Raw genomic sequence first — 25,513 nt, 5'->3', positions numbered from 1 at the left:
AAAAATGCAATGTGCATGTTGTGCATAATCATTACAGTATACTTGCAGGAAAGTTCCTGTAAGTGGAAACATTAGGCTAAAGGTGATGTGCGTGTGTTACACACTTGTAACTTTGGAAGAATGCTAAGTACCTCATAAAGGACCTAGTCATTTATAATCCCACTGGGATTGTATATAAATTTCCCTACTGCACAACTATTTGGTCTACTAGTTTTAAATTTGCCTTTCTCATTCTCAGGCTGACTAATCTTTTATCTGTTAAGAGAAATTTCTCATTTCTTTTCTATTTCTTTGCTCATTTTTCTATTTAATTATTGGCCTTTTTCTTTTATTTGTAGGAGCTAATCATCTATGACACAAGCACAGCATTTTTCCATGGCTTGTCCCTCTATAGATTTTGTTCATAGTGCTTTTTTACTATGCAGAAATTTTTATTCCCTTGCATTCTCTCCTCCAATATTAATTTTAAAAATCATATTAAATGATAGATACTTTGTTAGATGCTGGGGTACAAAGGTAGAACAGAAGCAAGGAAAAAAAATGCAGTACAGTGTAATGAGGTTATCACAGAGAGACATAACAGTACATTGGATTCACATCAAAGGGAAAGTGTGTGTGTGACCAAGGAAAGCTTCTTGGCATTAGTTAAAATCTGAACTGAGTTTGAAAGAATGAGAAAGGAGTTAGGAGATGAATGAGAAAGGAGTTAGTAGATAAGAAAGGAGTTAGGAGATGAAGCAGGCCCTGGGAAACAAGAAATCCTGTATGATTGTAATAGGTAGTTTTAAATATAGTTAGAAAGACTTGATTTAACTCAGTTGTCAGAAGACAGCATTCACTGCAGATATTACATTGATTCTTACATGATTTAGTCATGATACTTAGTTACTTACTTACTTAATTTATTTATGGTACTGGGGATTGAACTGAGGGGCACTTGACCACTAAGCCAAATCCCAGCCTTATTTTGTATTTTATATAGAGACAGGGTCTCAATGAGTTGCTTAGCATCTTGCTTTTGCTAAGGCTGGCTTTGAACTTGTGATTCTCCTGCCTCAGCCTCCCAAGCTGCTGGGATAACAGGTGTATGCCACCATGATACTTTATTTTTGACAACTGCTAAGACTGCAAAGGGTATGATATAGTCAGAAGACCTGAGTTAATCAGTAATGAAATCCTTGGAGGAAACCACTGAAGAACTTTCAGCTTATTCTAGTTTTATGCTTCCTATATTTTAAATGCTTATATAAAAGTTTGCTTTTCATTTCCCAATGAAGTTTCAATTCAGAAGAAAACAATCCAAAAGAGAATTGTTACTTTTGTAGAGTCAGTATAACTTAAGAGTTAGGTGCATAGACTATATGGCTTTTATACAGACAAATCCAGGCCCCACTAGGTAATTCTCAAAGTTACCAAATCTGTCTAGTATTTCTATCTACAAAATGAAGCTAATCACAGTATGTTCCTCCTAGGGTTATAATATTAGATAAGCTAAAACATGTAAAGTGTTTACCAGTTGTCCCATTCCTCAGTTTATACCCAAAGGACTTAAAATCAGCATACTACAGTGATGCAGCCACTTCAACATTTTATATGGTAAAGTCTACTGGTATATAGTAAACTCTATGTTCATTACTTTATTCCTTATAAAAGCAATGACTACTATTAAAATCTAGATCATTATTCCTTAAACTTTTATTGGCTTTTAGTATAAACATCTTTTAATATGTTCCATAATGAACCTCTATAGTGATCATTATCTAAAAACATTACTAAACTTTAAAACCTAAGTTTTTTTTTATTAACATGTTAATTGTTTATTTCTGGAATTTTCTTGGCATGCAAGTGCGCTACCGCTTGAGCCACATCCCCAGCCCTGGAATTTTCCATTTAATATTTTTGGATCATGGTTGATCACAGGTAACTGAAACCTCAGAAAGCTATAGGGGTGGGCAACTGTACAGCATGATTTCTGTTTATTTATTTATTTGTTCTTTCTAGATATACATGACGGTGGAGTGTATTTTGATAAATTATACAACACAGAATAAGTGTAACTTGTTCCAATTAGGATCCCATTATTGTGGTTGTACATGATGTTACATATATAAGAATAGGAAAGTTATATCCAATTCATTCTGTCTTTCCTATTCCCATTCTCTCTCCCTTCCCTTCATTCCCCTTTGTCTAGTCCAGTGAACTTCTAATCTTCTCCTCCCTTGTTGTGAGTTAGCATCCACATATCAGAGAGAACATTCTGCCTTTGTTTCGGGGACTGTCTTATTTCACTTGGCATGATAGTCTCCAGTTCCATCCATTTACTGGCAAATGTCACAATTTCATTCTTTATGTTTGAGTAATATAGTTCATTGTGTTTATATACCACATTTTCTTCATCCATTCATCTGTTGTAGGGCACCTAGGATGGCACAATGGCTTGGCTATGTGAATTGAGCTGCTATAAAATGTTGAAGTGGCTGCATCACTGTAGTATGCTGATTTTAAGTCCTTTGGGTATAAACTAAGGAGTGGGACAACTGGGTCAAATGGTGGTTCCATTCCAGGTTTTCTAAGGAAACTCTATACTGCTTTCCAGAGTGGTTGCACCAATTTGCAGTCCCACCAGCAATGTGTAAATGAACTTTTTTCCTCATATCCTCGCCAACATTTATTGTTACTTCTTGATAACTGCCATTCTGACTGGGGTAAGATGGAATCTCAAGAGTTGTTTTGATTTGCATTTTAGAGTCTATGATCTAAGGTAGAGTTATGGCTCTTCCACCAACCAGCTAAGTGATCTTGGTCAAGTTTCCCAACCTTCCTATGCTTCTTCCTTTTTCTAAACTGGATTACCTAATAAGGTTGTAGAAATAATGAGTACATATATGTATAGACTTCTAAGAGTAGAAATAATTAAGCAATCAGTAAATCAGATATTATAACAAAATATAATTGAATACCATGCCCTCAAATTGGTGCAAGTGTACATATCTTTTTTAGGCTTTTGATTAATATATCCAAATAGTTTTCCTAAAAGCAATTTAGACTCACAGAAATGATTCATGAGAATCATGAATAAAGATCACTGCTGGTGCAACTATTAAAATTTCCTTTTGCTGGGGCTGGGGTTGTGGCTCAGTGGCAGAGCACTTGCCTAGCACGCATGAAGCACTGGGTTCGATCCCCAGCACCACATAAAAAAACTAAATAAACAAAATAATGGTATTAAAAAAAAGTAATTGTTTCCTTTAAAAAATTTCTTTCGGCTAATATTATAGGAAAAATATAATTACTCATTATTATTTGGTTTGCATTTTTAAAATTACTTAAGCTGAGCAAACAGCTTCCTATTTCTTATCTTTATTGTATATTCTTCCACCCACTTGACTTGTCCATGTCTTTTGCTCATTTAACTACTTTATAAAGTTAAACATTTTCTTCTGCTTATCAACTTTAGGGTTTTGTTTTGTTTTTGCAGTGCTGGGGGTCAAACCTAGAGTCCTGGGCATACTATCAATAGTTTTTTTTTCTTCGCCAAATAAAGATATTGATCCTTTGCCACATTTTCTGCAAGTCTTTCTTTGCCCTTCTTTTAATGTGATTTCTTCTAATGCCTTAAATTTAGAAAGTCCACCTTAGCCACAGTAAACAGTAATCTAATTAAAAAACAAAAAAGGTTGATGTGTGTGTGTATTTGTGAGAGTTTGAATAGGACTTATTCAAGTGAGAAGAGACAACAGCTCCTGTTGGGCAAATGGGGACCCATTAGGTATTGCTTAGATTGACTGATTTTTAAAAAATATTTGATGATCTAAACTGGAATTTGTTTTGGTAAATACTATGAAGCAATGATCTAAAATTAAGTTTCCTTTCAGAAGCTTACCATTGCACCAACACTATTTATAGAATTTTTAATTTCTTACCAATTTGATGATTTAAAAAATGAACTAAAAATAATATAAAACCTGTAATTTACTGATCAAGACTTTCCAAGGTTACTAAGCTTTATACATAAGCTTAACACATCAAATTGACTTAAAGAACAGTTAATAAAACATATAATTTATATCTATTTACATACAAATGAATAATATTAGTTTTGCTGAAAACACAAAAATGTGGGCACTTAAGTTTTAAGAGAATTTTTTTCTATAAATGGGTGTACTTCGTGGTATTAGAGAAAGTGAATAAAAACCAATTTAAATAGCATATAAATAGTGCTAAAACCTTTTCAAAGTGATCATGTACACACCTATCTTATTATGTTCACAACAAAGTGGGCCAGGCAAATATTTTTATAGATGTAGAAATTTGCGCATATAAATCGGCTACCAATTGCCAAAATTATAATTAGTATCCAGATCTTTTATTTATTTATTTATTTATTTGTAACAGGGATTGAACCCTGTGGTGTTTAACCACTGAGCCACCTCCCTAGGCGCACCCCCCCCCCTTTTTTTGACACAGGGTCTCACTAAGTTGCTGAGGCTGTTTTGAACTTGTGATCCTCCTACCTCAGCCTCTTGAGTTGTTGGGATTATAGGTGTGCACCACAATGCCTGGCATATACAGATCTTTTAATTCCTAGACATGGGTTTCATGAAGATAAACCCTGCTGTAAACCACTAACAGTTAAACACTAATTGCCTTGTTCCCCACATTACCATTCTTCTACTCCTTCTACTATCAGATTATTCTTTACAGTCCATGAATAAACTAGTTACTTCTCTAAGCCAATCCCAAAAAAACAAAGCCAAATGTTTTCTCTGATAAGTGGATGCTAATTCATAATGTGGGGGAGCATGGGATGAGTGGAGGAACTTTGGATTGGCTGGAAGGGAGGGGAGGGGGCATGGGAATAGGAAAAATGGTGGAATGTGATGGACATCATTACCCTAGGTGCATGTATGATTGCACAAATGGTGTGACCCTACTTCGTGTACAACCAGCGAAGTGAAAAACTGTGCTCCATTTGTGTACAATCAATCAAATCTGCTGTCATGTATAACTTATTAGAACAAATAAAAAGAATAAACTAGTTACTTCTCCCTGAAAACAATATCCTTTTGACCCCATATCCTGTTTCTGCTATAAGGCCTACTGCTCCATTTTAGCCAAGCTTCAAGACAGAACCATCTATAGGGCCTGTCTCGATAATTTCTCTCATCTCATTTTCTCTTATCCACTTTAACTACTCCTGTTATGGGAATCAGGACTTCTACCTCTTTTTTTTTTTGGTACTGGGGATTGAATTCAGGGGCACTTGACCACTGAGCCACATCCCCAGCCCTATTTTGTATTTTATTTAGAGACAGGGTCTCACTGAGTTGCTCAGCACCTCGCTGTTGCTGAGTCTGGCTTTGAACTCCTGAGCCACTGGTATTACAAGTGTGCACCATCACACCCAGCAAAACCTCTATCTTGCTATATCATTTCTTGCCCTGCAGAACTGAACACAGCTGATGACTTTTCTTAATACACTTTTTTCACTGGCTTTCAGAACATTTCATGCACTTTTTTTTAAAAAGTATATTTTTAGTTGTAGATGGACATAATACCTTTATTTATTTTTTATGTGGTACTAAGGATCGAACCCAGTGCATGTGAGACAAATACTCTACGACTGACCTACAGCCCCAGCCCAATGTACCTGGTTTTTATCCCACCATATATGCTGTTCCTTCTTATTTTCTTTGCTGGTCATCTCCTCAACCTCCCAATGTTGGAGTGCTCAGGGATCAATACTTGGACCTCTCTTCTATCTTCATTCACTAATTTGATGATACCATTTGACCTCACAATTTATAATTCCATCCATACACTAGTAATCTTCCAAATTTTTATCTTCAGCCTGTTATCTCTCCTTGAATAACAGACACTTTAGGATGCAAACAGCCCTCTTAAGATCTCTAATTACATGTCTTACAGGCATCCTATATTCAACATGTCTAAAATCACATTCTTAATCTTTCCCCCAATCTGCTCCCCCTAGACTTCCCATCTTATAAAAAGCAGTAACATTATTTGGGGGGGGGGGTGTCCATTAAGCAAAAACCTTAAGTTATCCTTTGCTAATCTTTCTCCCACAGTTTATTATTCAAACCACCAGCAAATCCTACTTCACCTCTCTTTAAGGTGAACATGATGACACAGGCCTGTAATCCCAGTTACTTCTTGAGAAGCTGAGGCATGAGGATTCCAAGATCAAGGCTAGTCTAAGCAACTTGGTGAGGCCCTGTCCCATCTATCCTCAACATCCTGCCCAAACAATAACAACAAAAGAAAAAGATCTTTTGTTGTTATTGTTTGGGCAGGAATCTGATTACTTTTCACTGTTTCACTGTTGCCATCATTTCAGCCCAAGCCACCATTCTATCATATCTAGATGACTGGAACAGCCTCCTAACAATTGAGTTTCCACCACTTCTGGTTTATACTCTATTCTCAACCGAGCAGCTAGTGGATCATTTTATAAAGTATTAATCTGATAAAGTTATAACTCTGCTCAGTACTCAAAAAATGACTTCATATCTTACTCAGTTTAATAATCTAAAGTCCTCACAGTTATCCACAAGTCCCTGTATGATCTGGTTCCCTATTAACTTGTCAGGCTTCCTTTCCCATTCCTCTTACCCTTATTCACCCTTCAGCCATGCTGGCCTCCTTGCTGCTTAGACAGGCCAGGCATGCTCTTACACTGGACTCCTGTCATTGCTGCTCCGTCTACATGTAACATTGTTGTCCCAGATCCCTACCTTACTCCTCTAGATCCTCAAATGATATAATCCTAGGAAGTATTCGTATTTGAAACTCTAACCATTTCCTCTTGCCAAAGAAGTTCCCTGTTCTGCTTTGTTTTTCTCCATAGGGTCCAACTGCTACCTTGTACTTTATTGTTCTATTTATTTAACATCTGTCTTCTCCTCAAAAGAAAGTGAACCCATGAGGGCAGATTTACACATTGGCCTATCCTTAGCACTTAGAACAGCAATATATAACTGGTGCTCAATATATATTATATACTGCATATATTATTAATTCAGTCAGAAAAATTACTGAATACTGACAAAAATTAATACAGGGATGGCAAATAAGTTTCATTTTGAATGCCAACTGTTAATGACTGGCAGTTGATAAATGCAGTGATATATAAAGGATTCTGAGGCTATATCAGCTTAGAGTAGAAACATGACTAATTATTAATGTAAAATTCTGATATTCACCACTTAAGTACTAACCTGAATCAATATGTAAAACAACATAGCTAAAAATATAAGATAAACTAGTTAACAGTACACAAAAATATAATTACATTCTAACAGGTTCTTCACAAAGATTTTGTTAGCAAAGACTAGTAAACAGACAATGACTGAGTGGTAAGTAAAACTAATGAAAAACTATATTAAAATGGAATTATGAAATAAAATAAACAAAACTTCAAAAAATGTGGTAAGTTTTTACCTTTTTAAAAGTAGGCCTACTATGGGAAAAAAAAAATTGGAGGCGGGGTACCAGGGATTGAACTCAGGGGCACTTGACTACTGAGCCACCTAGCCCTATTTTGTATTTTATTAGAGACAGGGTCTCACTGAGTTGCTTAGCACCTTGCTAATTTGCTGAGGCTGGCTTTGAATTCTCGATCCTCCTGCCTCCACCTGCTGAGCCACTGGGATTACAGGTGTGTGCCACCGTGCCCAGCTACTATGAGAAAAATTTAAAACCTTTTTACATGTTCTATAGTATCATATCTTGTTTACTAACTTCTAAGAAATGACTTATATCATTAAAATAAGTTTAATAGTGCTAATCAAACAATCCTTTCACTATTGTAGGACACATTATTTTTCAGGATTAATTATGAAAACATGGTACTTACATTCTGTTTCATGTTTATAGGCTCCTAATGTTAGCTGACGAGATGTTGTTAATAACTGTTGCATCATTGCTGTTGGGTCTTGAAATATCTTAAAGGAAGAATGGAGGGGAAAAAGGCCAATAACTTAAAAATTCTCCAATTTAAAATGTTTTAAAAACTCACATTATAAAATATTACCATTTCATCATAGAACTCTGAAACGACTGTCTTTTTCCCCAGCATTGCATTGGTGTCTGATTGGAACAGCTTTAATAAATGATACAGGGTTACCTGAAAAATAAAAACAGATGTCCCATCAGTGCAACAGTTTCATCACCATGAGGAGACACTCATTTCTTTAATTGAATTAGAACTGAAATTAGCAAACATCAAATTCAGGATATTGTTTTAATGTAAATTATTGTGTCAAATCATCCAACTCTTCATCTTTTATTTTCCTATTCGGTATCATTATCCATCCACATCTACTTAACACGAATCCTTTTTAAAATTTCTTCTTTTACTTTTTTTTTTTGAGGGGTGAGGACAGTGGGCAATGCTGGGGATCCAACTCAGGACCTCATGCATGCTAGGCAAGTGCTCTAACACTGAACTTCACCTAAGATGAACATTTTAAAGAAGCAAATAGCATCCATTCAAGCATCTCTGGAGAGTTAACTATATATAAAAATAACACAAAATACAGCTATGGAAATTAAACTGGAAAACCACTGAGAAATGAAGTATTTTATTTACACAAGTGAAATTAGATTAATTCTAACAGTTGTCTGTGAAGAATAGAGTTCATGAATTTATTGTAGAAAAAAAAATTTGATACTTTTGAAAGGAAGAACCAATACTAAAATGTTCAATGAGAGCAAGATACTCTCCTTGGAGATATAAGCTTATTATGTAAATGACATAATAAGTAAACAAAATGTTGGTCACTGATAATTCACGGTGGCAAGAGCAGCATGCTTTCAAATATTTAAAAGCTTTTCAGGCAATGTGTGATTGTTTTAGCAAAATAGAATGTAGCTGGTAAAATATCAGTGCTCAGCTGAAATTACAGAAACCATTTCAGAGACTGAAGAAATTTCTAAAGGTTATCTAAAATTATTATGAGGGAATGCAGTTCTTTAACATAATCATGAAATAGGAAGGCGGTCCTAATGAAGTCTGAAAATAAATATTTGCATATGAATTTGAACAACCATCTTCAAATCCCCTTAAAGATAAAGCTCAATTTACAGAAATATCAGATTTCTCTGGACATGATTTAGCCAGTGAAGTATCCTTTTTAAAGATGTTTTCCAGGCTGGGGTGGTGGCTCTGTGGCAGAGCGCTTGCCTTGCACATGTGAGGCACTGGGTTTGATCCTCAGCACCACATAAAAACAAATAAACAAAATAAAGATATTGTGTCCATGTATAGCTAAAAATATATTTAAAAAAAAAATAAAAAAATAAAGATGTTTTCCAGGTTCAAGTTGGTGCATTGAGAATAGTCATGGGGAAATTGGGGATATAGCTCAATTGGTAGAGTGCTTGTCTTGCATGAACAAGGCCCTGGGTTCAATCTCTAGCACCACAAAAAATTTTAAAAATTTAAAAAAAAAAAAAAAAAAAGGATATTCGTGGGAGCTGGGCATGATGGCATATGCCTGTAATCTCATAGGGTTGGGAGGCTGAAAAAGGCCAGTCGAGAGTTCAAAGCCAGCCTCACCAATGGCAAGATGCTAAGCAACTCAGTGAGATCCTGTCTTTAAATAAAATACAAAATAGGGCTGAGGATGTGGCTCAGTGGTTGACTGCTCACTATTGGAAAAAAAAAAAAATTCATGGGGCTGGACATGGTGGTGCATGTCTGTAACTCAGGAGATTGAGGAAGGAGCATTTCAAGTTTGAGAACAGATATAGCAACTTAGCAAGACCCTGTTTCAAAACAAAACATAAAAAGGACTGGGGGGTGGAGGCTGGGATTGTAGCTCAGTGGCAGAGCACTTGCTTCACAGTATGAGGCACTGGGTTTGATCCTTAGCACCAGATAAGAATAAATAAATAAAATAAAGGTATTGTGTCCATTTACAAGCCAAAAAAAAAAAAAAAAAAAAAAAAGGAGTGGGAACTGGGGATGTAGCTTAGTGGTAAAGTGTTCTTGAATTCAATCCCTAGTTGGGGTGGGGGAGAGAGATAACTCATGCAGGGGGTGGAGGAGGAGAGAGAATACTGAAGAATAAGGATGGGGCTGGATGTACACAACTCAGTGATGGAGTGCATGCCTAACACATGCAAGGTCCTAGATTCTATCCCCAGCACTAGGAGTGTGTGTTTAAAAGGAAGAAGGTATATGCACAGAATTCCACTAAGTAACAGAATAGATAATCTGAAAATGAGAGAGCATGAATTATATGTCATATCTGAAGATAACTTGACAAATTTTGGGGATAAGAATAGAGCTGTTACTACTATACAGGATAATAAACCAAAGCAGAGCAAACCCAAAAACTTACTGAAAAATGAAGAAAGAAAACTATATAGAATTTTATACCACAATAGTCAAGTATGAAGGAGAAATAAAGCTAATTTCTCAAGCATTCTTTCTGAAGAAATTCTTTTAGCAAATGAAAAAACCTGAAGAGAGGGAAAAAGGAAGGATCACCTGGTATCACTAGTTGATAAATATTACCTATAGTTGAGAAATCCAAAATTAAAGATTAAATATATGAGATAAACAGGGTTAATTTCTGGAGGAACTGAAAATAACCACTGTTAAAATGTGGTTTTCCTGCTGGGTGCCCTGTAATTCCAGGGGATTACTGTAATACCAACTATTCGGGAGGCTAAAGCAGGTAGATCACTGCACAACTTAGTAAGACCATGTCTCAAAATAAAATAAGGGCTGAGGATGTGGCTTAGTGGTAAAACACTCACCTACTTGCCTAGTATGCACGAGGCCCTACATTCAATCCCCAGTACTGGAGGGAAAAACTGCGGTTTTCCTGGGGAACAGGTGGGAGATGGAGAAAAGAAGTTATGAGTTGAACTGTGTCACCCAAAAAATTAAACTGAAGTTCTAATTCTCAGTACTTGTTGATATGACCATATTTGGGTCTTTGCAGATATAATTAAAATGGCTGGGCGGGTAGCACGCAACTAGAAACCTAGCAATCTGAAAGGCTGAGGAAGAGGTTTATGAGTTAAAGGCCAATCTGAGCAACATAGCAAGACCCATCTGAAAAACAAAAAAGGAAGGAAGGAAGGAAGGAAGGAAGGAAGGAAGGAAGGAAAGAAGGAAGAAAGGAAAGAGGGGAGGGAAGGGGAGGGGAGGCAGAGGAGAGAGAGGAGAGGGGAGAGGAGGGGAGAGAAGGGGAGGGGACAGAGAAAAAGCAAGCAAGGGCTGGGGCTGGGGCTCAGCGGTGGCATGCTTGCCTGGCATGCATGAGGCACTGGGTTCTCAGCACCACATACAAATAAATAAAAATAAAAGTCCATCAACAACTAAAAACAAAACAAAAAAAAAGCAAGTGAGCCCAAGTGAGCGAGCAGACATTAGGATGGACTCTAATCCAGTATAACTGGTATCATTATAAGAGGAGATGAGATAGAGACAGGGAGAGAGATAAGGCCATGTGAAAATGGAAGTAAAGTTTGAAGTTATGTTGCTGAAAGCCAAGAACACCTGGGATTACCAAAAGCTGGAAAAGGCAAGGAAAGACCCTTTCCTAGAGGCTTTGGAAAGAACAAGGCCAATACCTTGATTTCAGACTTCTAGCAGCCAGAACTGTGAGAATGAATTTCTACTGTTTTAAGCAACCCAGGTTGTAGTACTGGAAACTAATTCAGAACTAATTTGCACTTCTTATTAAAAATCTTTTAAATTAAAAATTTAGTTAAATTAAATCATTTGACTTTTATAATAAAAAAAGTTTTAAAATTAGACCATTAAACTGTCCTCTAAATTCACTATTCCGACTTCCAAAGGCATTAATGCAGATACAGGCAATAACAAATCTGAACTAACTTTGAGTGGTATTAGACAATTCTTAGAGCAATAAAACTGTCTTACCTACCTAGAAATTCCTATTTCCAGAAATGAAAACCAATTTTATCATTCTGCTTTCAGATACAACTTTTTTTTTTTTAAAGTAGTGACTTGACCTTTAAAAGGTTACTAGAAAACAGAAGTAAATCAGAAATCACTTAAGCCTGCTACTGAAAAAGTACAATGGTTTCATTATACTTAAAGTACACTAAAATACTTTTTAGGGAATGAGATGTAGCCTAGTAGACCTGTAATATTTTTTAGAGAATGAGATACAGTCTAGTAGACCTGTATGGGAATCTAGGCAACAGATTAGTCAATATGGAAGTACAATAGATATTATTTTACCCTTCTAAGAGTGACTCAGAGCTGTCTTATAAAAAGAAGTTATGAGATAAAAAATAATTTCTTTCATAGATATATTTTCCAATTGGGGTGCAGTACAACAAATTAGGAAGCAGTGGTAAGCAACATTTTCAAAATAAAAATGACAAAGTTAAAAATGATGTTGTGCTACATATGATAAACCCAAGGTCAATATTATATTGAATGGAGAAAAACTGAAAACATTTCCTCTAAAAACAGGAACAAGACAAGGATGCTCACTTTCATCACTCTTATTTAACGTAGCCCTTGAAACTCCAGCCAGAGCAAATAGGCAAGAGAAGGAAATTAAAGGGATACAAATAAGAGCTCAAATTATCTACTTGCTGATGACATGATCCTATATTTAGGAGATGCCCCCCCTCCCCGCAGCCCCAAAACTCCACTAGAAGACTTTTAGAGCTCATAAACGAAGTCAGCAAGGTAGGAGGATACAAGATCAATACTCATAGATCAATTGTGTTTCTATACTCCAATGGTAAATCTATCTGCTGAAAAAGAAATTAGGAAAACTATCCCATTCACAATAACCTCAAAAAAATAAAATACTTGATAATAACCTAACAAAAGGGGTGAAGGAACTTTACAATAAAAACTATAGAACACTAAAGAAAGAAATTGAATATCATAGAAGTTGGAAAGATTTCCCATGTTCCTTGACAGGCAGAATTAATAGTGTCAAAATGGCCATATTACCAAAAGTGCTAATACAGATTCAAAGCATCTCCATCAAAACACCAATGAGTACAGAAGTAGAAAAAGTAGTGCTGAAATTCATTTGGAAAAACAAGAGACCCAGAATAGCCAAAGCAATTCTTAGGAGAATGAAGCTGGAGACATCACAATACCAGGCTTCAAACTATAATACAGAGCTATAGTAACAAAAACATCATGGTACTGGCACCAAAACAGACATGAAGATCAATGGAATAAAAGATACAGAGACAAAGTCATATAAGTACAATTACCTAATAATAGACAAAGTTGACAAAAACATATGTTGGAGAAAAGATATAGCCTCTTAAACAAATGGTACTGGGAAAACTGGAAACCCATTCATGGAAGTATGAAATCTAAAACCCCTTGCACAAAAGATAACTTAAAGTGGATTAAAAACCTGGGAATGAGGTTGGGGATGTGGCTCAAACGGTATTGCGCTCGCCTGGCATGTGTGGGGCGCTGGGTTCGATCCTCAGCACCTCATAAAAATAAAATAAAGATGTTGTGTCCAATGAAAACTGAAAAATGAATATTAAAAAATTCTCTCTCTTAAAAACAAAACAAAACCAAAAAATAAACAAACAAACAAAAAACCTGGGAATGAGACTAGAAACACTGCAACTGCTAAAAGAAAACGTAGACCTAACACTCCAGCATTTTGGCATAGGAACCAACCTCCTTACCAAGACTCCTAAAGAACAAGAAATATCTCAGCACCACATAAAAATAAAGGCATTGAGTTGTGTCCACCTACAAAAAAGATTCACTCATTTAATCATTCTCTCTCTCTTTAAAAAACAAAACAAAACAAGAAATAAAATTTAAAAAATCAATGAAGTAGATGATATCAAATTAGAAAGCTTCTGCATAGCAAAGTAAACAAGAACATGAAGATACAGCCTACTGAATGGGAGATCTATACTACTTGCTCCTCAGATAGGGCATTAATTCTAGAACATACAAAGAACTCAAAAAACTTCACATACACACACACACACACACACACACACACACGCCAAAACACAAACCCAAATAACTCAGTCAGTAAATGGGCAAAAGAACTGAACAGACACTTCTCAAATGAAGAAACACAAATGATCAACATCTCTAGCAATTAGGGAAATGCAAATCAAAACTACAGTGAGATTTCATCTCATTCTAGTCAGATGGCAATAATCACAAATACAGCTGGGTATGGTGATGCACGCTTGTAATCACAATAACTCAGGAAGCTAAGGGAGGAGGATTGCAAGTTCAATTAGTGGGACCCTAAGCAATTTAGTGAAACCCTGTCTCAAAACAAAAAATAAAAAAGCTGGGGATGTGGCTCAATGGTAAAACCTTCCTGGGTAATATCTGCAACACCCTCTTCCCCCCAAAAAAGATTACAAATAAATAATACATGTTGGTAAGGATATAGAGAAAAAGGTACACTCATACATTTGTTGGTGGGACTGCAAATTAGTGCAACTGCTCTGGAAAGCAGTATGGAAATTACTCAAAAAACTAGGGATGGAACCAACATATGACTCAGTTATCCCACTCAGTATATAAGATTTAAAATGAGCATACTACAGTGATGCTGTCACATCAATATTTATAGCAGCACAATTCACAATAGCCAAATTATGGAAACAACCTAGGTTCCCTTCAACGAATGAAGAAAGAAAGAAAATGTGGCATTTATACACAACAGAGTATTGCTCAGTCATAAAGAAGAATGAAATTATGGCATTTGTGGGTAGTAAATGGATGCAACTGAAGACTATCATGCCAAGTGAAATAAGCTAGTCCAAAAAAGTCAAAGGACGGGGCTGAGGTTGTGGCTCAATGGTAAGAGTGCTTGCCTAGCACATGTGAGGCCCTGGGTTTGATCCTCAGCACTACATAAAAATAAATAAGTCAAAGGTTGAGTGTGTTCACAAATATGCAGAAGCTAATCCCAGCAACTCAGGAGGCTGAGAGAGGAGGATCACAGGTTCAAAGCCAGCCTCAGCAATGGCGAGGTGCTTAGATGATATCAAATTAGAAAGGTATTTTATTTAGAGACAGGGTCTCTGAGACCCTGTCTCTAAATAAAATACAAAATACGGCTGGGGATGTGGCTCAGTGGTCAAGTGCCCCCGAGTTCAATCCCCAGTACCAAAAAAAAAAAAAAAAAAAAAGAACCTGGATACTCATTTCAGACAGCATATTAATTTAAATTGTTTACTACTAATAACTGGATGATACTAGAAATTTTATTTTTTTTGATACTCATGATTTTTAAATGTTTTTTTCCCTGTAGCAATCATTTGATTTCCATTTCTTTCTTTCTAACATGTTTATATTATATCCCTTCTTTCTATATTTGAAGGGGAAAAAAAGCTTTTCAAAAAGCATTCCACTTTAAAAATAGAAAACCATGTTAAGATATACCACACCACATGTTATCTTAACTCATGTTAAGATATACCACACCACAGGTTTATATAAAATACATGTGAATGAACATTAGCTATTCATTAAGTATTATGACATTTTCACATTTACCAAAAAATCTATTTTCTATTTGTAAAGATTAGCATTACTCACAGGTCTTTCATTAGGGTCAATGAAAAATATTTTGATGATTATTTCGAATTCACCCCATCCGGTTTCAGTAATTTCATATGGAGGCTTAGTAACAACTGAAGAGAAGAGGGGAAAATAAAACAATTATAAATTACTAATTTAGTTTCCTAGATCATTTTTAAATTTTGCATGTTATGAATCAAAAGATTATACTATACCTCTTAAAGGGTTGCCATAGCTCTCATGTAATTTAAACTGGATTTTCTTTACATATGCTGACATATCCTGAAATAGAAATTAATTAGTTTTATCATCTTCATATGAAAACTAGAATGGAAATACATTTAGCATATGGACCTAACTTTATAAAACCTACCTTCCCTGAAATTTTATGAAATCCAACTTTAAAAAAATCAATTATATTTGGAGGTGGGGGTTTGCCTCCCCCCCCTTTTTGGCTGAATTCTTTCATATTCATAAAGAAATATACATGTCCTTCCTTATGCATTTAATAATATTACCAGAAATAAAGATAATATAAAGCAACTTAAACTGATGGATATAAAACTTCCTTGTTTTTCCATTATATTTTGAATCACAGAAGCATACTTATTAGTACAAGCACATAATAGGGCTTCTTTGGTAAATTGGCTTTTTAAAAATATAATTCAAAATCAAGTGTGATGATTCATGCCTGTAATTCCAGTAACTCAGAAGGCTAAGGCAGGATGATTGCAAGTTTGAGGCCATCCTGGGCAACTTAGTGAGACCCTGTCTTAAAATAAAAAAGGTCTGGGTAGACTGTTTGCCTAGTATGTGTGAAGGCCTGTGTTCAATCCACAATACTGGGGGGAAAAAAACCTTATAGAAAAAGAAAAATGCAAACCTTTTTGTTTTCAGTAATGTTTTATATACTTATATCTACATATATTTTAAAAATGAAATTGGGATTATACTGTAATAATCTTAATACTTTGTCACTTGTTATGGTGTAGGGATTTTTTTCTGAGGCAGATTTTCATAAGCACCTTTGGAGCCAGTTTTGGGAATACTTGATTTCATTTCTTCTATAAATACCTGAGTGACTACCAATATTGCTGTACCAGATGCTAATTATACAATGTTTAATAAAACAAGACCTTTTCTGGGCACAGTGGCGCACACCTATAATCCCAGTGGCTCGGAAGGCCGAGTCAGGAAGATCAAGAGTTCAAAGCTAGCCTCAGCAAAAGTGAGGCACTAAGTAATGCAGTGAGACCCTGTCTCTAAATGAAATACAAAAAAAAACTAGGGCCTTGTCTTCAGGCATGAGACATTCACTGTGAAATAGGGGACAGATGATAAAATGCACATTCAACATAACATGTTAGGAGGGCATTAGGTACAAGTTCATGGGTATGGGGGGGCACCTAATTTAGTCTTTGGAGGACCAGCAAATAGTTCCAAAGAAAACAATACTTGAACCAAGACTTTAAGGAATAGAATGAGTGGTAAAAAAAATGCTTGAAGACATTCAAGAGTATTCCTTTGATAACAGTATTGTAGAATGGAAGATATAAGGAAATGAGGCACAGACAGAAATAAGGCTGCAGAGATAGGTTAGATAGTTACTTAGGGTTGTTTTTTAAAATCACGGCTTTACTGAAATATGATTCACATACCATATAATTTGCCTTTGTATAGTACACAGTGCAGTGGTTTTTAGTATATTCTGATTTGTACAATCATCATCACAATGTTTTAGAACATTTTTTTAAATATTTATTTTTTGGTTTTAGTTGGACACAGTACCTTTATTTATTCATTTTTATGTGATGCTGAGGATCGAACCCAGGGCCCCACACTTGCTAGGTGAGAGCTCTACCACTGAGCCACAACCCCAGCCCAGAACATTTTTTTTTTTTTAACATGCAAAAAGAAACCCCATACTGTCCTCATTCCCAACTTCCTTTTTATTCCCACCAACTTGGCAACCACTAATCTATTTTCTGCATCTATAAATTTGCCTATTCTGTATATTTCATATAAGTGAAATATACAGAATATACAATATATAACACTGTATTGTCTTCTTTCACTTAGCATAATGCTTCCAATTTTCATCCATGGGCTGGCATTTATCAGTACTTTATTTTATTGCCTAATAATATTCTATTCATGGATAAAGAAAATGTTTTCTACACACACACACACACACACACAAAATGGGGTTTTACTCAGTTATAAAAAAGCATAAAATTATGTCTTTTGCAGGAAAATGGAGAGAACTTGAAAGTTATGTAAAGTGAAATAAGCCAGACTAAGAAGGTCAGGAGTTATATGTTTTCTCTCTTATGTAGAAGCTAGAGAGAAAAAAAAAAGAAGCGGGGAGTGGTGGATCTCATGAAAATAGAAAGACGACCAGTAGAATACAGGAAGGGGGCCAGAGGGAGGAAGGGAAGGAAAGGGAAGTTACCAAGGAATGAAACTGACCAAATTATGTTACATGCATAAATAAATATGTCACAATGATTCCTACTATTTTGTATAATTACAATGTACAATAAAAAGTTAACTTAAAATCCCATTAAATGGACATACAATATGTTACTTATCCATTTATCAGCTGACAGATGTTTGGATTGATTCCATTTGGGCTATTATGAATAATGCTACTACATTCATATAAACAAGTTGAATAATTTATTCTTTCAATAAATATCTAGCTGTTCTTGAAGAAGTGCAGATTTGGAAGCAAAACAAAATTACCAGTGACCAGACTACATTCTTTGATTGTTTTATTACAACATTATCACTTTAAGTATTAACTGCTATTCCTGAAATAGCTGCTTAAATACTATGTTAACTTAAGATGTGATGTTCGGAAGGTCTATTTTTACTATTTATAGCAGGACAATTCTTGTTACCTTAATTTTAATTAGAAAACATTTTTAGAAAATAATCTACTAATTACATGAAGATTGTCATCTTGCTTCATTCTTTCAATTTTGGGGGTGGGTAACATTTCTATAATGGACCAGTTTTCTGGTAGAAAGTTACTATAAAAAAATTTTACAATTTATCTTCAAACAAAACAAACTGTAGCTTCAAAGAAAGTTACAATGAAAACAAGTGCCTACCTCATTTCTATATGGTTTTACATATACTGTCCATTGATGGGTGTGCCCATCTTCTTCTCTTTTCTTCCCAAAATATCGAGCAACATTACCATAAACTATTGGTTTAACAATAGTAACCCCCTAAAAGAAAAGTAATTTAAAAATCAGTAAATATTGTACCATTACTTAAATAGAATGAGAGCTCTGAAAACTTGTCTCAATGAATGACAATCTCACAATATAGTTTAGTTACAACAGGATTTTTCTCAAATCAATTTCAGACATTCTCATTTCATATTAACACAAATAACTGAATACCAGATTAATTACCATGTTCTCTCTTTGAAAATGTTTTTATTTAAATCACCAGGTAAGGCAGTTGAGAGTTTTAGTAAGAGAAAAGCAAAAGGCCTTTTCTTTACAAACCTGAAAGCTAAGCATCTGAATAAAAACTGTAAATTAATTGGCATCATTTGATGGTAATGGCCTTACTAATTAGCTTATGGCAGTGTTTACCAAAGCACAGAATAAAAATCAAAGGCAGTATGTGTGAATATTTTAGCTATAAGAAGAGAAAATATTTTTCATTTTATTATTTATGGATTTACTTTAAAATGTTAGAAAAAATGTTACTAGAACTTTAAACCCACAATTTCAAAATGCTTAGGAAGATTCTTTTAAAAATTGAATTGCTTTTAATATAAATGTTAATCAATATCATAACTGGATTCAGATATAGCAAAAATGGTAAAGTGGCACTTAGAAAACCAAAGGTTGGTAAACACTGGCCAATGGCATGTTTGCTACATTTGTACTCAGTTCCGTAATGTAAATACATTTCTTGCCATATTCGATTAGCATAATGGCAATGTGTTCAGATTATGATGGAAAAGAGATTAAAAATTTCAAGCGAAGAGCAAATATTTAGTGTAGTACATGACTCTGAGACCAAATATTCAACAGAAGGAATGTACCTGAAGGACAAAAAGACATACTGTATGTGAAAAGTGCTATTCCAATGTAATCAACAATAATTAATAAGAAATAAGAAAAAGTGAATACAGTGGAGAATTTTAAGTTCAGGCTGAATAGTCAACAAAATCTAATACCTATAAATCTAAACATAGTGCAGGTAGAGTATGGTGGCACTCGCCTGTTTGTTCTCCTAGCTACTAGGGAAGGAAGATCCCAAGTTTTGAGGCCAGCCTGGGCAACTTAGTGAGACCCTTTCTCAAAAAGTAAAAAGGATTGGGGATGTAGCTCAGTTGTAGAGTGCCTCTGGGTTCATTTCCCAGTACAAAAAAAAAAAAAAAAAAAAAATGTTCAGAAGAAGCCAAGCAGCTTGTATGCAAACAAATAATTATAGTAAGCGCTACCAATGAGTTTTGTAGCAACCATAAGATGGGGCCACAGGTTCAAGGTTTGACCAAATGAGTGCAAGGGTGTTGACCTGGTGAGTGTACAACAGATCCCACAGCTGCCAGTTATTCACTAGGAATTTGTAGAGTTCATTAAAAACAAAAAGGAACCACTTGTCAATATATTTACTACCTGGATGAAAGTTATCTAAATTGGAAAAAGATGCCTAAAAGAGTAAAGAAAAAATCAGCAAGGAGAAATAGATCCCTAATTTGCATCTTGACATGACTATTTTTAGGTGAAAATCACTTGAGGGCTACAGGCTTAATTTCAGGTTGTCCTGGATTGAAACTTTTAGAATTTAACACGATATAAGTAAATGTCTTGCTCAAAATCTAATGTTTTAACCCTCAGACCCTTTGTTTTGTAGTAGTTTCCTATCAGTCCAAAACCCTGCCCTAAAGCTTTGGCAAAATGTATAATTTATATCTCTGCTACTATGAATTTTTATCTGGCATCTCTTTTTATGAAATTTCAGTGCTTCTGGAATTTTCAAAGGGTTGCATTTTTACAAGTAATATTAAAACAGAGTGATAGTTGTGTACATACCATAATTGAAATTTTTTAATATAAAAATAATGACACAGATAAGGACTCTAAGAAAATCTAAGTAGATAGATGCAAAAGTGGATGCTTTCTTTGAAAGGAAAAATTCCTTCCTGTGATAAATTAAGAATCAGAAGAGTAAACACAGGTGTTTTATTAGAAACCAGCTGACCCTGCCTTAAAAACTAACATGATGGTAGACGTATAAAAGCGAGGGGAGTGTCATAATGTCCAACTTTATGTTAGGCTCTATGATAATGTTCATTAAAAACAAAAGATGACATTTACTAAAAGTTCTCCTTGTTCCAGGCACAGTATCACGGTCTTTGTATGTCTTGACATCGTGGCCATAGCTATGGAGCTCTGTGATCGCCAGAACTCTGGTAAATCTATGTCCAGGTATCTCAGATCTCCTATTTGTAAATACTATGGAGATTCTTCCAGTCCAGGATCTGCAAATTCTGTAGCTGAGTGCTCATCGACTATGCTACCTTTATCATCCTCACAATCGGGAGGGCGACGCCCTCACTTTACCAATGACCTGGGCAGACAGCTTCTGTGCAGCATACCAGGAATTCCCAGCCCTCAGCGTGACCTGTTTCCTCAGCCGCCAGGTTCAGCATTTCCCAAGTCACCCCCAACAAGATTTACTTTTTGGCGGGGATGAAAGGGTGGCGGTGACGCATGGAGGTTGAGCCAATGAACATCCAACTTTTCGCTCAGAGGTTTTGACTCGCTCTCAGCCTTGAGTACACGGTTCAAGACCGAGTAGGGAAGGCGCTAAAGGGAACCAAGCGGTCCTTCCCGCCCGGAGCAGGAAGGAACCGGGGCGGGAGAGCCCCCCCACGGGAGAGACGCTGGCTGCATACTGACCTTCACTCTCCCGCCGGAGTCAGGCCCAAATTCGGCCATTCTCTTGAACATATTGTCCCACGGAAGAAGCCGCTGCCGCCAGGGAAAGAGACCGGGGCCGGCGGGGTCGCCGCTCCCCTCAAAGGCCCCGCTCCTCCCGCGCGGGCCGGTGGAGGGGTCCTGACAGAAGGAGAGCGAGTCACCGAGACTTGCGGCACTGAGTAACAGCCGGCTCCTCCACTCGGGTAGCGTAAGGGTAGGCCATTCAGCCCCGCGCGGTTGGAGAGCGGAGCGGAAGGAGGAGCGGCTACGACGCCGTGCGCAGGCGCGATGGGCTCGCGCTCACGCCGCGCACACTGCGCACGCGTCTGGCCGCTGCCATAACAACTGGAGAGGCTATGTCCGGAAGTTCCGGAGAGAACTAGGAAAACGGAAGGAAGGAAATAATAAAAGATTTCAGAAAGTTTTCCCGAACTTAAGGGCAGGCGTTTATACACTGAAAGATTATATCAGGCATCCAGCACAAAAGTGATCCACGCCAAGGCATATCACGGTGAACTTTTAGAGCATGGAGCTAAAGAGAAGATACCACACACTTCAAGGTTATAAGGAAATCAGGATAGCATCAATGGTACAAAGTCAACATTGGAACTTAGGGAGCAAGTAAAGCACTACTCAATATTCTCAAGGAAAATCACCACCAATTTAGTCTCCAATACCTAGCCAATCATCAACCAAGGACATACATAGAATGAAAGTTTCAGACATGCTAAATCTCAAAAAAAATCTCATGTACCCTTTCTCAGAATGGTCCTGGAGATGTGACACACCAAAATGAGGGAACATACCACGAAGGAGAAAATTACATAGCAACCAGTTCATGTGAGATTCAGTTAGAAGCCTTTGGGGTATAGTGCTTCAGAAGAATGGAATAGAAAACATTTCAGCCATCTCTGAAGCTTCAAGAGGAAATTTAAAAGTTAGACCTGGAGTTTGGGAGTTGAAAGCATGACAGATACACAGAAAACTAAGCAGATTTAAGAATTATCCAGTTCCTAGCTTTAGGGAAAACAAACTTGCATTTAGGGCTACCTAAGTACTGAGAATTGACTTAATAAAAATACAAATAAAAAATTACATTTGGAAGGATGGACTTTGGGGAAGGGTGCCATGTGTGATAAGGATAAGAAGGAAGGAAATAGAATTTAAACTTCTGTCCTGGGAAATCAGTATTCTAAAATGGAAATTCAAGAAAAAGCAATATAAGGTTAACATTTTAAAGCATAGAAATAACTGAAAATAAAAACTAATTACTGATTATAATTTTTTAAACTTTTTTTAAGAGAGAGAGAGAGAATTTTAATATTTATTTTTTAGTTTTCAGCGGACACAACATCTTTGTTTGTATGTGGTGCTGAGGATGGCACCCAGGCCACACAGCATGCCTGGTGAGCGCACTTCCGCTTGAGCCACATCCCCAGCCTGATTATAATTTTTAATAATTCCATTTAGCAACTTTTAAGACAATATTTTAAAAATTATTCTACTAAATAGAAATGCAACAAATATGCTGAGGGCTTAATTATAATTAGTGTCATATAAAGAATTCAGTTGTGGGGCTGGGATTGTGGCTTTATAGAGGTACAGCCTTTGCCTAGCATGCGTGAGGCACTGGGTTTGATGCTCAGCACCACATTTTTAAAAAAATGAAATAAAGGTATTGTATCAATCTACAACTAAAAAATAAATGTTTAACAAAAAGAATTCAGTTGTGATATTTCATATCACATAACAACACAGGAATTGAATTTCTTTTGAAAATGATCAAACATTGATATATTTAATAATTTGTTTAGCAAACTTTTAAAATATCTTTATTTATTTGTTTATTTATATGGTGCTGAGAATTGAACGCAGTGGCTCACATGTGCTAGGCAAGCGCTCTACCCCTGAATTACAACTGCAGCCCCATTGATATTTTAATTCTGCTCTCTACATAGGAAAATTGACTTGTGAGTTTAATTATATGATAAATAATTGAGATCAAAAACACTAAAACAAAACCTCCCACAACCATTGTTTTTCCTCTTCACTCAATTTTTGTAATCTCTGTTTCTTCAGTCAGCCTGGGTTGGGCTATCCTGACACTTCTTGGATATGTGCTGTTTCTCAGCTGTCACTTTCTACTTTGATGAATTTTTGTTGTTGTTGTTGTTTTCCACTTGTTTTCGAGTATCCTGATATGATGAAGCTCATATTCTTTTTTTTAACTTTATTGATTTATGGGGTGCTGAGGATTGAATCCAGTGCCTCACATGTGCTAGGCAAGCACTCTTCCACTCAGTCATATACCCAGCCCAAAGCTCATATTGTTTTTTTTTTTTTTTTTGTACTGGGGATTGAACTCAGGGGCACTCAATCACTGAACCACACCCCCAGCTCTATTTTTATATATTATTTAGAAACAGGGTCTCACTGAGTTGCTTAGTGCCTCACTTTTGCTGAGGCTAGCTTTGAACTCAAGATCCTCCTGCCTTAGGCTCCTAAACCACTGGAATTACAGGATTGTGCCACAGCACCTAGCTACACAGCTCAGATTCTTTATGAGATCATGCACATCAGTATGGTCCAAGAATCAAAGTCTAATGCTGTACCCGTCTAGAGGTCTCCTGCTGCCTCCCCATGGTTGGACTATACACTATGTTACATATATGAGGTATGATTTGGAAACCCATAAGTTGTTATATTGGAATCATGTGGGTTTGAAGAGTAAGAAAAATCTTAGAATGCTCAATATAGAGGGATATACTAAATAATCAACAACAGATTCATTCCATTAGCTTTTTTTTTTTTTTTTTTTTTTTAGCATGTACTATGTTCAAGGCACTGTTCTAGGTCTTTGGGATATGGAATGAACAAAAGTAAAAAATTTTCTGCTCTCCTTCCTATCAGAACAGTGATTCAGTATAGTTTGTCACAAGTGTAACATGGACAAGAGGACATCCAGGTGTTGGGGAGGGAACAGTTCCCTGAGGGGTATCAGAACCGGGTGGAAGGCAAGTATTCTAAGTGAACATCATCAATAACAGGACAAATCCAAACTACCTAAATGGAGGCAATGAAAAGAACACTGTTTCTGTAGCATTCTTAATCTAATCCAGAGAATATCAGAAAAACCCTTAGGGACATGCTACAATATAACTTCTCTGTGGTGTTCAAAAGTGTCAAGGACATTGAAGGACATGGAGAATAGGCCCCAGGGCACTTCCCTGTCTACAGTTGTTCCCCTACCTGTCTTCCTTCAGTGTGTGGGGGGCTATCTGTGGTAAATTGGAGCTTTTGTCATTTAGAAGCCCAGTCCTCAGCTAGAGCTAAGGCAGGGAAGGAAATTGAAGAATTCACACCTGGCTCCCACCTAGCTGAACCACTATCTCCTGTACAAACAAATAGAAAAAATAGACCCCAGGGAACTTCCCCACTTGTCCTCCTGTTCCACCCTAAATGAGTTTGACCAACTCCTCTCAGGACCTGGTTCTGCTAAATCCTATAAAACTCAGACCCTTCTTACAGCCTATCACCATTTTTCCCTTGAAAATGTGCCCCTCTTTTGCTTAATAAAGCATCACTGATCTTGTAGTGGTACCCCCTCCTCCCCAGAAAAATCTTAATCTTCTCCAGAGACCCTCACCATAACTGTTCTTAGACTATCAGCAAGAATTTCTCAGCAACTTTTCAGGCAGGAAGAGTGTTTACAGAAGCAGACAATAAGGGAGACTAACTCAAGGCCTTTAGTGCAGCCTGGAGCCTTCACAAAGGCATTTGCATTTCAAAGGACAGTAGTTAGATCCTAGGGAAAGTCCTTTACAATCCAAAAGATAAAAGTAAACAGTACAATGCTGCAGTCTGGCTGGGCACAATTCAGGAGCCACTTGTCAAAAGAAATGAACTTTATTTTTAGAACACACACACCACACCACACAGCTCTTCAGGAAAAACCTCAGAGCCCAACTGCCACACCCAGCTTCCCAAAAGCCTCTCCACC

At 36.5% G+C, this 25,513-nt stretch overlaps 1 protein-coding gene across 2 annotated transcripts in view; it reads right to left on the bottom strand.

Moving 5' to 3' along the window:
- Yeats4 (YEATS domain containing 4) overlaps window positions 1-21,776 on the bottom strand; it is a 43,540-nt gene extending 21,764 nt beyond the window's left edge. For both annotated transcript variants that reach the window (XM_076853097.1, XM_076853096.1), the window contains exons 1-6: window positions 21,493-21,776; window positions 18,676-18,795; window positions 15,775-15,841; window positions 15,578-15,672; window positions 8,054-8,146; window positions 7,877-7,964 (exon numbers count right to left, since the gene is read on the bottom strand). In XM_076853097.1, the coding sequence (XP_076709212.1) occupies window positions 7,877-7,964; window positions 8,054-8,146; window positions 15,578-15,672; window positions 15,775-15,841; window positions 18,676-18,795; window positions 21,493-21,543 (514 nt within the window). In that variant the 5' untranslated portion in view covers window positions 21,544-21,776. The remainder of the gene's footprint in view (window positions 1-7,876; window positions 7,965-8,053; window positions 8,147-15,577; window positions 15,673-15,774; window positions 15,842-18,675; window positions 18,796-21,492) is intronic.
- Between the last annotated feature and the right edge of the window lie 3,737 nt (window positions 21,777-25,513).

Source organism: Callospermophilus lateralis, chromosome 4 (genome assembly GCF_048772815.1).
Source record: "Callospermophilus lateralis isolate mCalLat2 chromosome 4, mCalLat2.hap1, whole genome shotgun sequence".
NCBI lineage: Eukaryota > Metazoa > Chordata > Mammalia > Rodentia > Sciuridae > Callospermophilus > Callospermophilus lateralis.
The sequence above is the reverse complement of the archived record's forward strand: the minus strand, read 5'-3'. Positions and strand labels throughout refer to the sequence as shown.